This window comes from Nymphaea colorata, chromosome 10 (assembly GCF_008831285.2).
Source record: "Nymphaea colorata isolate Beijing-Zhang1983 chromosome 10, ASM883128v2, whole genome shotgun sequence".
NCBI lineage: Eukaryota > Viridiplantae > Streptophyta > Magnoliopsida > Nymphaeales > Nymphaeaceae > Nymphaea > Nymphaea colorata.
The window spans coordinates 6,131,020-6,144,185 of NC_045147.1; the positions used below are offsets into that span (position 1 = coordinate 6,131,020).

The 13,166-nt window shown below is 40.4% G+C and overlaps 1 protein-coding gene across 4 annotated transcripts in view; it reads right to left on the minus strand.

Annotated features, from left to right (window-relative positions):
• Window positions 1-13,166, minus strand: part of LOC116262241 (uncharacterized) — a 94,285-nt gene that overhangs the window by 65,614 nt on the left and 15,505 nt on the right. For all 4 annotated transcript variants that reach the window (XM_050079883.1, XM_050079880.1, XM_050079881.1 and 1 more), the window contains 5 exons: window positions 12,511-12,615; window positions 12,343-12,414; window positions 11,914-12,061; window positions 2,671-2,753; window positions 1,266-1,325 (listed from right to left, as the gene is read on the minus strand). In XM_050079883.1, the coding sequence (XP_049935840.1) occupies window positions 1,266-1,325; window positions 2,671-2,753; window positions 11,914-12,061; window positions 12,343-12,414; window positions 12,511-12,615 (468 nt within the window). The remainder of the gene's footprint in view (window positions 1-1,265; window positions 1,326-2,670; window positions 2,754-11,913; window positions 12,062-12,342; window positions 12,415-12,510; window positions 12,616-13,166) is intronic.

The following is a 13,166-nucleotide window of genomic DNA, read 5'->3' on the forward strand; positions in this document are numbered from 1 at the left end:
TCAGATGCTCAAGCTCAGTTCACAAGTCGATCTCCTTCAAAAATTCATATCTTCGCATCCAAAGCTTCTAAAATCGTGAAAATTGGTCTGAATGAAGCTTAGTACCTGAGGGTTAGACGTCCCGAAAACCAGCTCCAAATTCATTTTCAGTTGCTGACTCGTTGAGCCCAAAGATGCGCCTGATTCTGCCTGAAATAGCCCGTTGCAGGGCTCAGGCAACGTCTGGAGTCAGTCACCTTAAAAAATTCGCCAAAATTCAACTGTAGCTCGGATTGAGCTGAAATTTGGACAAGTGATAGCTAAGATTCTTATGAACTAATGCCCAAAAATTCAGCTTCAAAGCAGCATCCAAAAGGTGAGTCGTTGAGGATTGAAATCAGCCTAGTTTCTGATGTCGCTTAGAACTACGCCGCCTAATTCCGCGATCCGCCGCCGTGATTCCGATCAGCTCCGGCGAACTATCCAAAAAAGCTCGGATTCTCCTCAAACTTCATCAGAATGTTCCTCCATTAGTTACGAAGACAACTGAGCTATTCTCGAATTCAGATCTTGCTCGGATCGTCGGGAATTCACAGATTAACAGAAATTTCTGTCTCTGTGCCTGTACAGAATTCATCCTCTGTTCTTCGTCTTCAATCATCAAATTCCTCAACAGATTTCACTCTGTTGCTCGTCGCAAGTAATCCACAGCAATTCCATATTAGTTTAATGCTAAATCATAGTTGAAGAGCTCTTAAACCAATTTCACTAAGTATTTAAGCTCTTAAACTGCCATTACCTAACCTTAATTGTGATTAGTACAATTTAATCTTGATTATTCAATTACTAATCTACCCATTGTCATGGCTGATAATTAGAAAATTATTACTGACCAATGACCATAATACCCCGATCTGATTGGGTCTTGGACTATTTTAGTCCCCTAGTTTGACTGCAAATTTTGTGACCATCGAACATCCATTTTCCGTATGGTTCCAAGCGAAACTAAGTTGTGTACTTTTTATTTGTATTTTTAAATTCTGATGTAATGTCTTAGCAAAAAGGTAGCCGGCTGATTTTAGTTTTCACTATAATATATATATATATAGCCTCACCTAAACACAAGTTTTCCAAAAGGTGCCACACCTACACCTATGTGACTTTGGATAGTCTTATCTTCTTTTTCTGTTGGAGCTATCTATGCTCATTGCTCCCCCAATTCCTAGGCAACATTCATAACCCAAGGACCACTTAGCTCTTTTGACCACAATATTGAAATGAGGCACCTACCCACTTATGCACATTCCAGTATCCATTCCCACGATCAGTGACAAAGAAGAGTTCACCTGACCAAAAAGTGAAAAAGGAAAAAAAATTAAGGAAAAGGAAGGAGTTAATCTTAATAATAGGAAACTATAACGAAGCAAGTGGATCACCATGCGATTGTAAGTTAACCAACGCTACCTCGGAATATATTCATTTGGCCGCTAATTGTTTATGCATTGTATGACATTATTAACTTAGCTACAACTAGTTTAACTTTCATTTAATAAGAATCCTTATCAAAGTATCATCTTACCTTTTCAGAGGTTTGTCAAAAGGACCAAAAACAAGGTTGAACTAGGCAATATGGCATAACAAGCAACATTTAGTACAAATGAACCATTTGCAAATGGTAATGAATCAAGCATAGCATGAGGTATCAATTAAACAGTCCTTCGAATATAAGGTTCAACTTTGGCAAGGTCCCTTCCAAGATCAGCTTGTTAACCTTTTGTATCAAAGTTTTCCATTTAGTCACAGCCCTGCCAGATAAAGACCCACATGCAAATATATCTAAGATGGTTGCGGTGTAGTATCTAAAATAGTGCTACTTTTAGAATACAGATCCTCAGCCCCCAATTTGCCAAAAACACAAGAAGTATGTGCCATCTAAGGCTCACCAAATTTTGCTACAAAATATGAGTACCACGATGCATTGGCTTTTATTCATTCAGACATAAACAAAGCCAAATGAGAATTGGGAAGACTGTCAATGAGGTGACTGAAGCACCTAAAATTCCCACTTTCCAGAAAAGAAGAGGGTTCTTAATTCAAATCAAACCAACTTATGATCACAAGAATCATATTATACTCTAGCTGCTTGTTGTTTGTTTCTAGAGATAGAAAGTCTCCAATATCAAAGTTCTAGTGAGACAATTCTGTGCCAGACAGAAAAGTATTATCTCCAGTAGAAAATAACAGTTCAAAAAGTAAAGGATAAAATGGACATGCATAAGGAAGTACAGCAACCATATTGACCTGGATGCCATTGATGCAAACATGGATGCCTTCCGACGCAGCGACTATGTTGACCCTGGTGGCATTGATTAAAATATGGATGCAGTGCCTAGCACAGTCTGTGAGTGTGTGTGTGTTTGCCAGAAGCTCAGCCATTAGCTTTCTTTCTAACAATGAAATAAAGGAAAAGATGGACAGAGACAGGTCCCACCTCCTCCCTCTTTCCATATCAGGATCTAGACTTTTAGTCCAACACCAGATTTAAAATCTAAATTTAGAGAAATACATACATGACTGTTGTCATTGTAAATCAAACAGTGGAAATATCACCTCATCATAGGGAATATTTTTTAGGAACTACTTGTAGAACACTGGGCCAGTCAGTCTCAGAAATGCAAAGGAAACACATACCTTCTGTTGACCATAGCGGTTCAGTTGGGGACTCCATCACATGAAGATCACAGCCAGCTACACAAATGCGCTTGTATATATCACTGAACACATATAGAAAATATTTAACTTCTGAATGGTTTTTGCTTCACATGTCAATGAACACATATAGAAATATCTAACACCCAAATTGGATGCTTTTGATTGTCTTACACAATTAAACAAACTACCACTGTGAAATCAAGTGTATTTGGAATAAAAAATCTCTCATGGGTTGCAAGTTCTGTTACTTTGTTGTTGCAACTTGTGAGCAATCCCATCAAGTTCATTAAACAATTCATGATTGTTATTCATAGTCCTTATATTTGTTTAGTGCATATGTCCAATCCCTCATGAATAGTGCTTGTTGACATATGTGGTATTTGGATCTCTTATCTGGGTCTGGATCAGGACCTGATCCAGTGTGTGGTTATGACCCTACTTAACCTGTGTAAACCCTAATTTTCAGTGTGTGAATGATAATTCAAGAGAGAGAGTGTATGGCGGCTAGTGGGCACCAATCCTCCTCACCTGTGGTTTTTTCCCTCTAGTTGAGGGGTTTTCCACGTTACATCTTTGTGTTCATCTTTCTATTTGCTTTACCGTTTCTACATGGTATCAGAGCCTGTTACTAGTTTGTGAAATTTTTTGCCAGTCGTAAGGTTTCGGCCCTGACCTTTCCATCGCTCGACGCCCTTCATCATCTGGAGCTGGTCCTTCATCGTCTGACGTTGTTCCGATATCCAGTGTCGCCCAGCATTTACCGTCAACCAGATCCCGCCGCTGCCCTCGTTCCGCGCTGCCACCGCCGCCCTGTTTTGCCCATCGTCTGCGTGTCCTCAATCATCATCAAGCTTCTGTCGTCGCCTGAGCGCCAGCTCTGCCACTGCTCTCATTACGTCTCCGTCCTTGGTTGGCTTGGGTTGGATTATGGCCGTGGAGGAGCTCTTTCCTGGGCGATCTTGTCTGAGTATTCGTTGGAATGAGATCTGCCACAGAGTCCTTCAGATTTGAGCTGTAACTTCCGCCCATCTTTGGGTTTTTTTCAGCAGGTGTGAGAACTCTGCCGTCCGCTGCTCTATCAGGTCGAGAGTTGGCGTAAGAATAGCTCTTTTTTGGGCGATTCTATAGTTCCTTGCCTGGCTGTGCTTGTTTTGTCACGGAGCTCCCTGTAGGCCGCTACTCTATCGTCGCTGCTCGCTCCACTGTGTTGCTGGCTCCCTATCCTTGTTCAGCAGTAACTGGCCACTTTTGCGCCTATTCAGCTGCTCTTTTGCAGCTTTGGTGGACCTCTGTGATGGCGGATTGTCATATGGGAGAGTGGATTATTGACAGTGGTGCTACCCACCACATGACTGGCGATCCTAAGGTCTTTCATGGGTATAAAGGAACGTGTATCTCGTGCCGATGGTTCCTCTATTTCTGTGGCTAAAAAAGGGAGCCTCTCACTTTTGAACAAGTTCTTAGTTCACAATGCTCTACATGTTCTTCATGCAAGATTACGAAAGAGTTGAATTGCGAACTTATTTTTTCTATTGATCGGTGTGCTCTGGAGGACTTGGTGACAGGGAAAAGGATTGGGATTGGTTTGGTTTCTGAGGGACTATATCATTTACCCATGCATACTGCTAGATTACCTAGCAAGACAAAGAAGAGTAGAGAGGACTCCGTTCAGTTGGTTATGCGTTGGCATGAGCGCCTTAGACACCTTCCTTTTGGAATTCTTAGACAGTTGTTTCCTGATTTATGTTCGAGGTTAGATATGACTATGGTGTCTTGTGATGTCTGACACCTGGATAAACATGTTAGGGCTTCATACATTATTTCTATCCATCGTTCTGATGAGGTGTTTGCCTTGATTTACTCTGATGTGCGGGGGCCTTCGGGAATTCCTTCTTGTCATGGTTTTCTGTATTTTATCACCTTTATAGATGATTGTTCTCGTAACACCATTGTTTACTTGCTGAAAGACCGTAGTGAAGTTCTTACTGTCATAGAGATTTTCACTGCTTATGTGGAAACTCAATATGGAGCAACTGTTAAGACCTTTCGTCTGACAATGCTCGTGAATATATATGTCAGTTTGTTGATAGCTTCTTTCGAAAAAAGAGAATTGTTCATGAGACTTCATGTAGTTATACTCCTCCTCAAAATGGAGTTGCTGAACGAAAGAATCACCAGTTATTGAATATGACTCGGGCTCTTCTTTTTTAACGTCATGTTCCAAAAAAGTATTGGGGGGATGCTGTGTTGACCAGTGCGTATCTAATCAACCGTATGCCTAGTCATGTGTTGAATGGGCAAACGCCTCATTCTATGTTACCGAGGAGTCGTGAACTTTCTCTCTTCCACCTAGAGTTTTTGGTTGTGTCTGTTTTATTCACAATCACAGTCCTAATATTAAGAAACTTGATCAAGTTTTTTAATATTAGAAAGTTGAAATGTGTTTGTTTTATTGTTATCTTATTTTCAGTGGACTGAAACTGTAATTTGGTTACCGCTACCCTAATTTCTTTTTAATCTGAGATTAGGGTCACATGAATAACAATTCGAAAGTTTTCTCTCTCTCTAATCGCAACATGTTCCATGAGTAACAATTAGTACCCATAGTCCTCATATTATCTACTGCACATATTCCATAGCCTATAATTAGTTCTCATAGTTTTATATTTATTTATTGCACAATTTTATGAGCATATATATATATATATATATATATATATATATAGTCTAACCAATTAGTCAATGGTTTGACGAACAAGTCAGAAACCTATGTCACATAGGTATGGGTACAGGCAATGTTATCACTGGTATATATATATATAGTCTAACCAATTAGTCAATGGTTTGACGAACAACTCAGAAACCTATGTCACATAGGTACGGGTACAGGTAATGTTATCACTGGTGTAACGTATCCGTCTGGCCGACCTATACACCATATCGTAACGTATCGTAAAATTAATTTTTAATTTTTAAAAAATATTAAAAAATCATAAAAAATTGAAAATAAATAATAAAAAATCTAAGAAAAATCCAAAAAAAACAAGTAAAAATCAGAAAAAATCAAGAAAAATGTTTTTAAAGGAACATTCATCATTCATGTATATGAAGTATGAACAACACATTCCAAAATAAGAAATCAAACATTCAAAATAACATAATAAGCAGCCGAAAAGAATTCGATTACATCACAATTCATAAGTTCAAAAGTCAAAACATATAGTTATCATGATTCATTCAACAACAATCCTCATCAATCGTCGTCTGCATCATCATTTTCATTTTCTTCATTAAGTGCTTCTATCACCTTTGTTGGAAATGGAATGTCGCCGACATTCCATTGCTCCCCAGCCACTCCTTCAATAATCTCTGTTGCTCCTTCAAGGTTCAAAAAATCAAGATCGTCCTGATCAAGTATTGCAGATTGTTCTTCTTCAACGCAAGAATCTAATATATCAAAATGGTCAATGTTGATAGGATCATATTGAGTAAGCCTGGGCGTCGGCCCGCGCCTGGGCCGGGAGAAACCTGGCCTGGGCCCGATAGGCCAGCCCGGGTCAGCCCGGCCCGGCCCGTTAGCCCGTTTAGATTAAAAAAATAATTTTTTAAATTTTTTTTGTTTTAATAATATATATTTATTATTATTAAATATATTTTATATTTAAAAAATTATTTTATACTTAAAAAAATATTTTTAAATTTTAAATGGGTCGGGCCGAGCTGGGCCCGGGCCGAGACCTGGGCTATCGGGCTGGGCCCAGGCCGAGCCGGCCCGATGCCCACCATTAATATTGAGTGTGATCCTTCCTCATAGATGTTGTTTCTAATTGCCTAACAAGAGAACAAATTAACAAATTGTTAGAAATTAAAATATATATTAGAATTTGCTATTTTGCATAACAAATGTTTACCTTTGTCTCAATTTCATATTATAACGAACGTAAACAAGGTCATTCAACCTTTTATGTACCAGTCTATTCCTCTTCTTACTATGGATGTGCTGAAATACACTCCAATTTCTTTCACATCCAATTGCACTACATGTTTGACTGAGGATTCTAATTGCAAGCTTCTTTAATTCTGGGCAATCAACCCCAAACTTGTCCCACCACAAATCTAATAACAGAAGGAAAGTAAAAACGAAATAGAATAAATATATGAGAAGGTAGAAGCTATAAAGAACAAATGAAAGAACAACAAAAAAGTATAAAGTCCCTTTTTCTAATACCTGGACGCATAGATGATCTGCATCTCATTGTTGTGTCTCTCCCCATGGTACCAGAACTAGTATCATATTTGTTGATCGACATATGGATAGCTTCTTGTTCTTTATAATCACTTACTAATACCTCAATACAATCCAATATGTCATACTCGACCTCTCTGTCCTTCTTAAAATTAGGAACAAATCTAATAGCAGGATTTAGGTAATAGGCTGCTGCATGAAGTGGGCGATGAAGTTGTCCAAACCACCTTTCATCTATAATCTTTCATATAGGCATGTACAACTTCTTTTTTCCCTTCATATTATCTATAATGGCCTCCTTTGCTCTGTCCATAGCCTCATATAAATATCCAATAGAAGGTCTATCTTCACTATCAACTAATAGGACTTTCACTAGAGGTACACAAATCTTCAATAAGTCCACACATGATTCCCAAAAGTCAGCATTGAATATGGTATCTGCAACTGTTGTAGCCTTTCTTTTATAGGCATGTGGATATGCAGCCCAATCATCTCTTGAAAACATCTGCCTGAGAGGATTTCTTTGCTTGACTATACCCTGCACAGTCAAAACATTTGTAGCAAACCGTGTTTGTGCAGGTCGAATCAATTCAGCCCCATTTGTGAATTTCCTCATCAAATTCAAGACATAAGCATGATTATAAATAAACTTCGTGATTTCTTGGCATCCTTGAGCTGTAAACTTCATATCATCTCTTTCACCAAGATCCTGAAGCATTAGATTTACACAGTGAGCAGCACATGGGCTCCAATAAAATGTCCTATATTGTGCTGCTAAAATTTCACATGCAGCTTTATAATTTGTTGCATTATACAACATTTTGAGGCCCAACTTCTTGTATAACTTTATCAAAATCTCAAACAAAACATCAGCAGTCTTACGAGTATCAGACAAATCAACAGATTTTAAGAACATTGTACCAAAGGGGCAATATACAAGGAAGTTTACCAATGTTTTGTTCTTCATGTTTGTCCACCCATTACACTGCATCCTGTCTGTTTCTAGCTCAATTTCAGTTCATCACAATATGCCTTGACATCTCTAACTACATTATTGAGAATTTTACCTCGCAATTTATGAAAAGAGGGCATTTTATACCATCGGCCTACAGTAGCAATCACATCTGCTATAGCCTGAAAATGAAAAGAGTTTGCTACATTGAAGGGAATGGATGCGTCATAGAACCACCTTTCTATGGTTTCATCTGCTGCTTCAACAATATCCTTTAAACATATGGCTGTACCAATCTCAGGCTGAGCACCAGCAGCAGTATAATTGGAGAAAAAATTCTTGATCGAACGAGACATATTACTCAACTTCATAGTAGGTACTCTACCACCACCAGTACGACCCCCACTCCTGCAACGTCCTAGTAAAACTGTACTCGTACCTCTTCTTTTCTAGGTTGTAGTTGAAGAAGAACCACCTGTATGCATGATGTCTTTCCCTTTAGTTGTTCCCAAACTGACACCAACATCTTCTTCTTCGAGCTCAACATCTTCACCTTTGCTTCCTTCCTCTTCATATGGGTCCCTATATCCTACATCAGCATCTTGCATTTCCTTTTCAATCCTACTTCCTTTCACGGCATTAATAAGCTCCAAACATGGGTGCCTTACATAGGCTGGCAATGGGTTCTCTAGGGAGCCATTGCATTGAGCCACACCGCTGTGTACACCAGCTATATGGTGTTTAAAGCGAGAGATCCCTCCTCCTGATATGCTTTGCTTACAATAATTTCACTTAACTTTTAACCTATCTTTGGGCTTCACCCTTTCACACCACTTCCCTGCAGTATCCGACATTATATCTTCACAAAACAAGTAAAAACGTACAAATAAATGTAGGAAATAAGAGAAATGAACGATTCAATGGCGAAAATGAGTTATTTTTTACCTTCTTGCTGTTGGAAAAATAAAAAACCCTCTTTCTCCAAGCTTCCCACCGTCCCTAGACTCCCCACAACGAGAAAGAAAGCTTCTTCACCGGCAAAACTTGATGCAAATGGAGAAAATCTCTCCCTCCCACATCTGTTGCAGTGTTTACAAACAAGAAAAGAGAGAGAGAGCAACGTCGGTTTTAAAACAACACGCGAAAAAGGGACCCAACAGCCCCTTTTTTATTTTTCCCCTGTATCGTGCGATACGGGAGCGTATCGTACGATACATGCGATACGGCCCTCGTATCGCACGATACATGCGATACGCATATATATATATATATATATATATATATATATATATATGTCAAAAAATTGTAGACATCGTTTCTTTTCCTTTATCAGTCATTACAAACTTATATGAAAAGCACCTAGCAAGATAACATAATGCATAAGAATCTTCATAATGGACATAGAAGGACAAAAGCATAACTAGAAGATATCTGAAAAGTTAATAGACTCTCAAATAGGGGTGGGCATCGGGCCGGGCCGGTAAGACCCGGCCCGGGCCCGGCCCGATTATTGACGGGCCGGACTGGGCCAGGTACTAGGCCTGGTCCACCAAAAATCAGGCCCAGCCCGGCCCGTTTGTTAACTGGCGGGCCGGGTCGGGTCGGGTCGGGCCGAGCCCGACTCATTCCTTATTTGAATAAATGTTAGGAACCCATTCTCACGCAGACTTGCAACCGATATCTCACACCCCTCCTTTGATGGCCAGTAAGAATGGCAGCAAGAAGCACAATCTTGTTTACGTTGCAACATAACACAATCTTGTTTACGTTGTGGTTCAAACTGAAGAAGACATTGGAAGGGCTCACACGATCAGCAGTGCCATGATACTCTAAAACATTGTTGATCAAATTAGAAAATCAGAAAGTCACTTGTGTCGCGGTTTTGATCAACTTTACTGTGAAAAGATTGATTTCTGCGATCAGAGGTATCACGTCTGTCAAAAAGGGCATAGCAAAAATCAAAACCCAAGAACACAGATCCATGAAACAAAAAAAAAGTCAAAAAAAGAGAAGAAGGAGGAACTGAAGAAGGGAAAACGCCTAGCAAACTCGAAACCATTCTTAAAAACAAAATAAAATAAAAGGGCATACAAAGGTAAAGACGACCGAGCTATTTCCTACTTGAAAAGCACCAAAGAAGTCGACACTGGTGTGCACTGTGGCCAGAGGGTTTGGGAAGAAGGTTAGATGAGCCGGCGGAGCAGTATGTCACCGGATGCAGAATGCACACTAAACTATCTGCTACAGACTTGTCGCCTGAATAGGACACAATGGTTTTTCAAAGATGGACGAGTCGCCGGAGCAAAAGAGCAGTGGCTTCCGAAGACGTAGCCCGAGGATGCCACGAAGACGACGGGCGGAAGCAGACGGAGATGGTCGCGGTCTAATGAGTGCACGGCTGGAGCTGCCTGTTGAACCACTGCGAGAACGCGAGAGGATGCCTCCCTCGATCGCACGCGGTCGCGATCTCTGCCTCCGAAAGAAAATGCGATTAGGGATTTAGGGGAGGGCGCAGCGCGCAGGAGACGCCTTGACCTAACGGGCTGTCGGGCCGGGCCGGGCCGGGCTATAGAAGTAATAACCGGGCCCGACCTGTTAAGATCTCGGGCCGGGCTCACTCAAGTTGAGCCCGATAACGAAAATTTTCGACCCGAATCCGGCCCGTCGACGGCCCAGCCCGATGCCCAGGCCTACTCTCAAAGTGCCGATTAAGCAAGGATCGAAAGCCCTAATCAAAAGAATACAGCAAAGTAGCAATCAAGACCCCCAATTCTGTTAAAGGGACAAATCGAAAGCCCTAATGAAAAGAATAAAAGATAGAGACACCAAGCAACGATCGACAACTAACGGATCCCAGAATACAGTGGAGATTCACAGAGATGCAGACAAAGGCAGATATTCACGTGCACAGTGATGGTGGGTAGATTAATAGTGATTCGTTCATTCATTCACAGACTAGAGGCAGTGTGCAAGAGGAGATTTGTGCCAAAAGTGTGTGGCAACAAATGGTGGGCAGCGACGGAGTGGGCAGAGCCACTTTTCACCGGCTGAGATTGTGGGTGGTGATTGGTGAGTGATGGTCAGAGAGATGAGAGATCAATAAATGTGCCGATAACAGAAGCAAAAGCACAAACAAAAGAAACACAAAGATTTTTACATTACAAACAAAAGAGGGAACAAAAAAAAAAAAAACAAAAAAAAACAAAGGGAACTGACTGCAGGCGACGAACAGAAAAGAGGATTCAGAAAAAATAGGACGATAGAAGGCTCAGCTGGTGAAAAGTGTCGTCACCGTCATCGGTGAAAAGATAAAAAAAAAGCAAATATCGTGGCCGTTCACTGCCAGCTGTCACCGGTCGCCGCCTGTTGTGGACTGTCGCCTTGTTCCGTCGCTGTTCGTCACCGGTCGCTGCCGGTCGCTGCCGGTCGCCGCCCCTGCCTTCACCGGTCGCCCCTGCCTTCGTCGGTGAGAGAAGAAGCAATGAAACGAAACAAAAAAGTGAAAAAGGGTTTCGAAAAATTTAACGTTACAATGGTTAAAATGTTAAAATGAAAAAAACGATAACATTTAAAACGAACAACTTTAGACTCGGTCAACTTTGACCGAGTCTAAAAATGATAGAAAATAGGCTTGGGTGAGCGTACCCACCGTCGTACCGGTACCGGTGTCGTACCGGTACCGGTACAACACCGGTACCGGTACCATGCAGGTACTCCTCCTTGGGAGGAGTACCCGTGTGACATAGTCAGAAACCAACTCAACCAACTAGTCTGAATTTTGACAACCATAACTTTGTTATCACCGCTACAAATAATGACACCATGTGCATAGATTGATGGTGGCAATATAACATCAGCCCCTTTCGAGAAAAATAGGCCAACCACAAATGCAATACAACATCAGTCCCTTTAAGAACAAAGAGTCTGAATAGGAATCTGACCAATTAATTGAATAACTATTGAAAACTTCTCTAATAGATAGTTTGCTTGGATAAAAAGACTGATATAGTAACTAAGTACTTACCCATCATCAGAAACATAACCAACCCAAAGTTCTGATCTGTCCCAGGGCATATTTGGATGATTCCATTCAACCCATGCTACTTTTCTCCCTGTGGGGTCTACTCGAGGGAATGCATAGAAATCACTGCCACTAATTAAAATTTTTGGGTCTGCCATCATATCCAAAAAGAGACTCAGCCAACAAGAATTATTTAATCAAAGCACAGGAAATGTGGCACAACATGCATGATAAACTTAACTTTGTACATTCTCTGCTAAAACTTAAATCTCGCTGAATGTCATCAACTCAGCATAGAAAAGTTCACTCACATAAATTCAGAAGACAATACAAAACTGAGAAAACTAAATAGGATTCCCAAGTAGATAGAAGAACAATGAATGCAAAAGTTGATCATGGTTGCAAGCCCTTGCTTCACTAGAAACCATTAACCTTCAATTTTTCTGCTCTTCAGGTCTATTGCAACAATTGTGGTAGTTGGGTTTAAGCTACTTTTCCGATGATCTGTCAGCAGAGAACACACTTTCAGGACATAAAACTTTAAATAAGCAGACAACAGGAACTTAAATCTCCTCCTTTGATGCAACTAAGTGTTTTCACCTTCTCGTACTGTAATATACCGACTAAAATATGAATCAACTACCCCATCTGCATAGCGCATTATAGGTCCACCATAATCCAAAGTTAGCGGAAATGGATGGTCATCTGCAAAATAACAAACTGTTAAGCCACATGGACATCACCATACCAATCAGGAACTGTTTATGTTCATCAAAAGAGGCATATGATCTTTCAGGAATGCATATTGGATATGTATATGAAGTACAAACTGCTAGAATATGAGATAAGGAACAGATCCAGACACGTCTAACCCAGGCACTCTTTTATTTTGACATGTGTTTAATTAGTTCATCAATGGCACTATGTATTTTATTATTGTATTGGAAGGTGCTTTTGTCCAGCGTGTATAATCCTAAAAGACTAGGGTTAGGAGGCATCCCCTAATGTTGTCGCCCCTACCTTTGTGTGCATCCTTCTTCTCCTCTATTTTCTGCAAAACTAAGGCAGTGGTGATCCATCTAGTCTGATATTGAACAATTATTATGGTATCAGAGCTCAAGCTGCAGAACTCTACCAAAGGAATGCTCTGAGAGATCTGAACCCGGTTTGTTCCTTCATTTAGGAGATTAAATGTGCCATGTTTCTTATTCTTCTCCATCAATTGTTGTCATCAAGCAAACATCAAATGAAAGAAA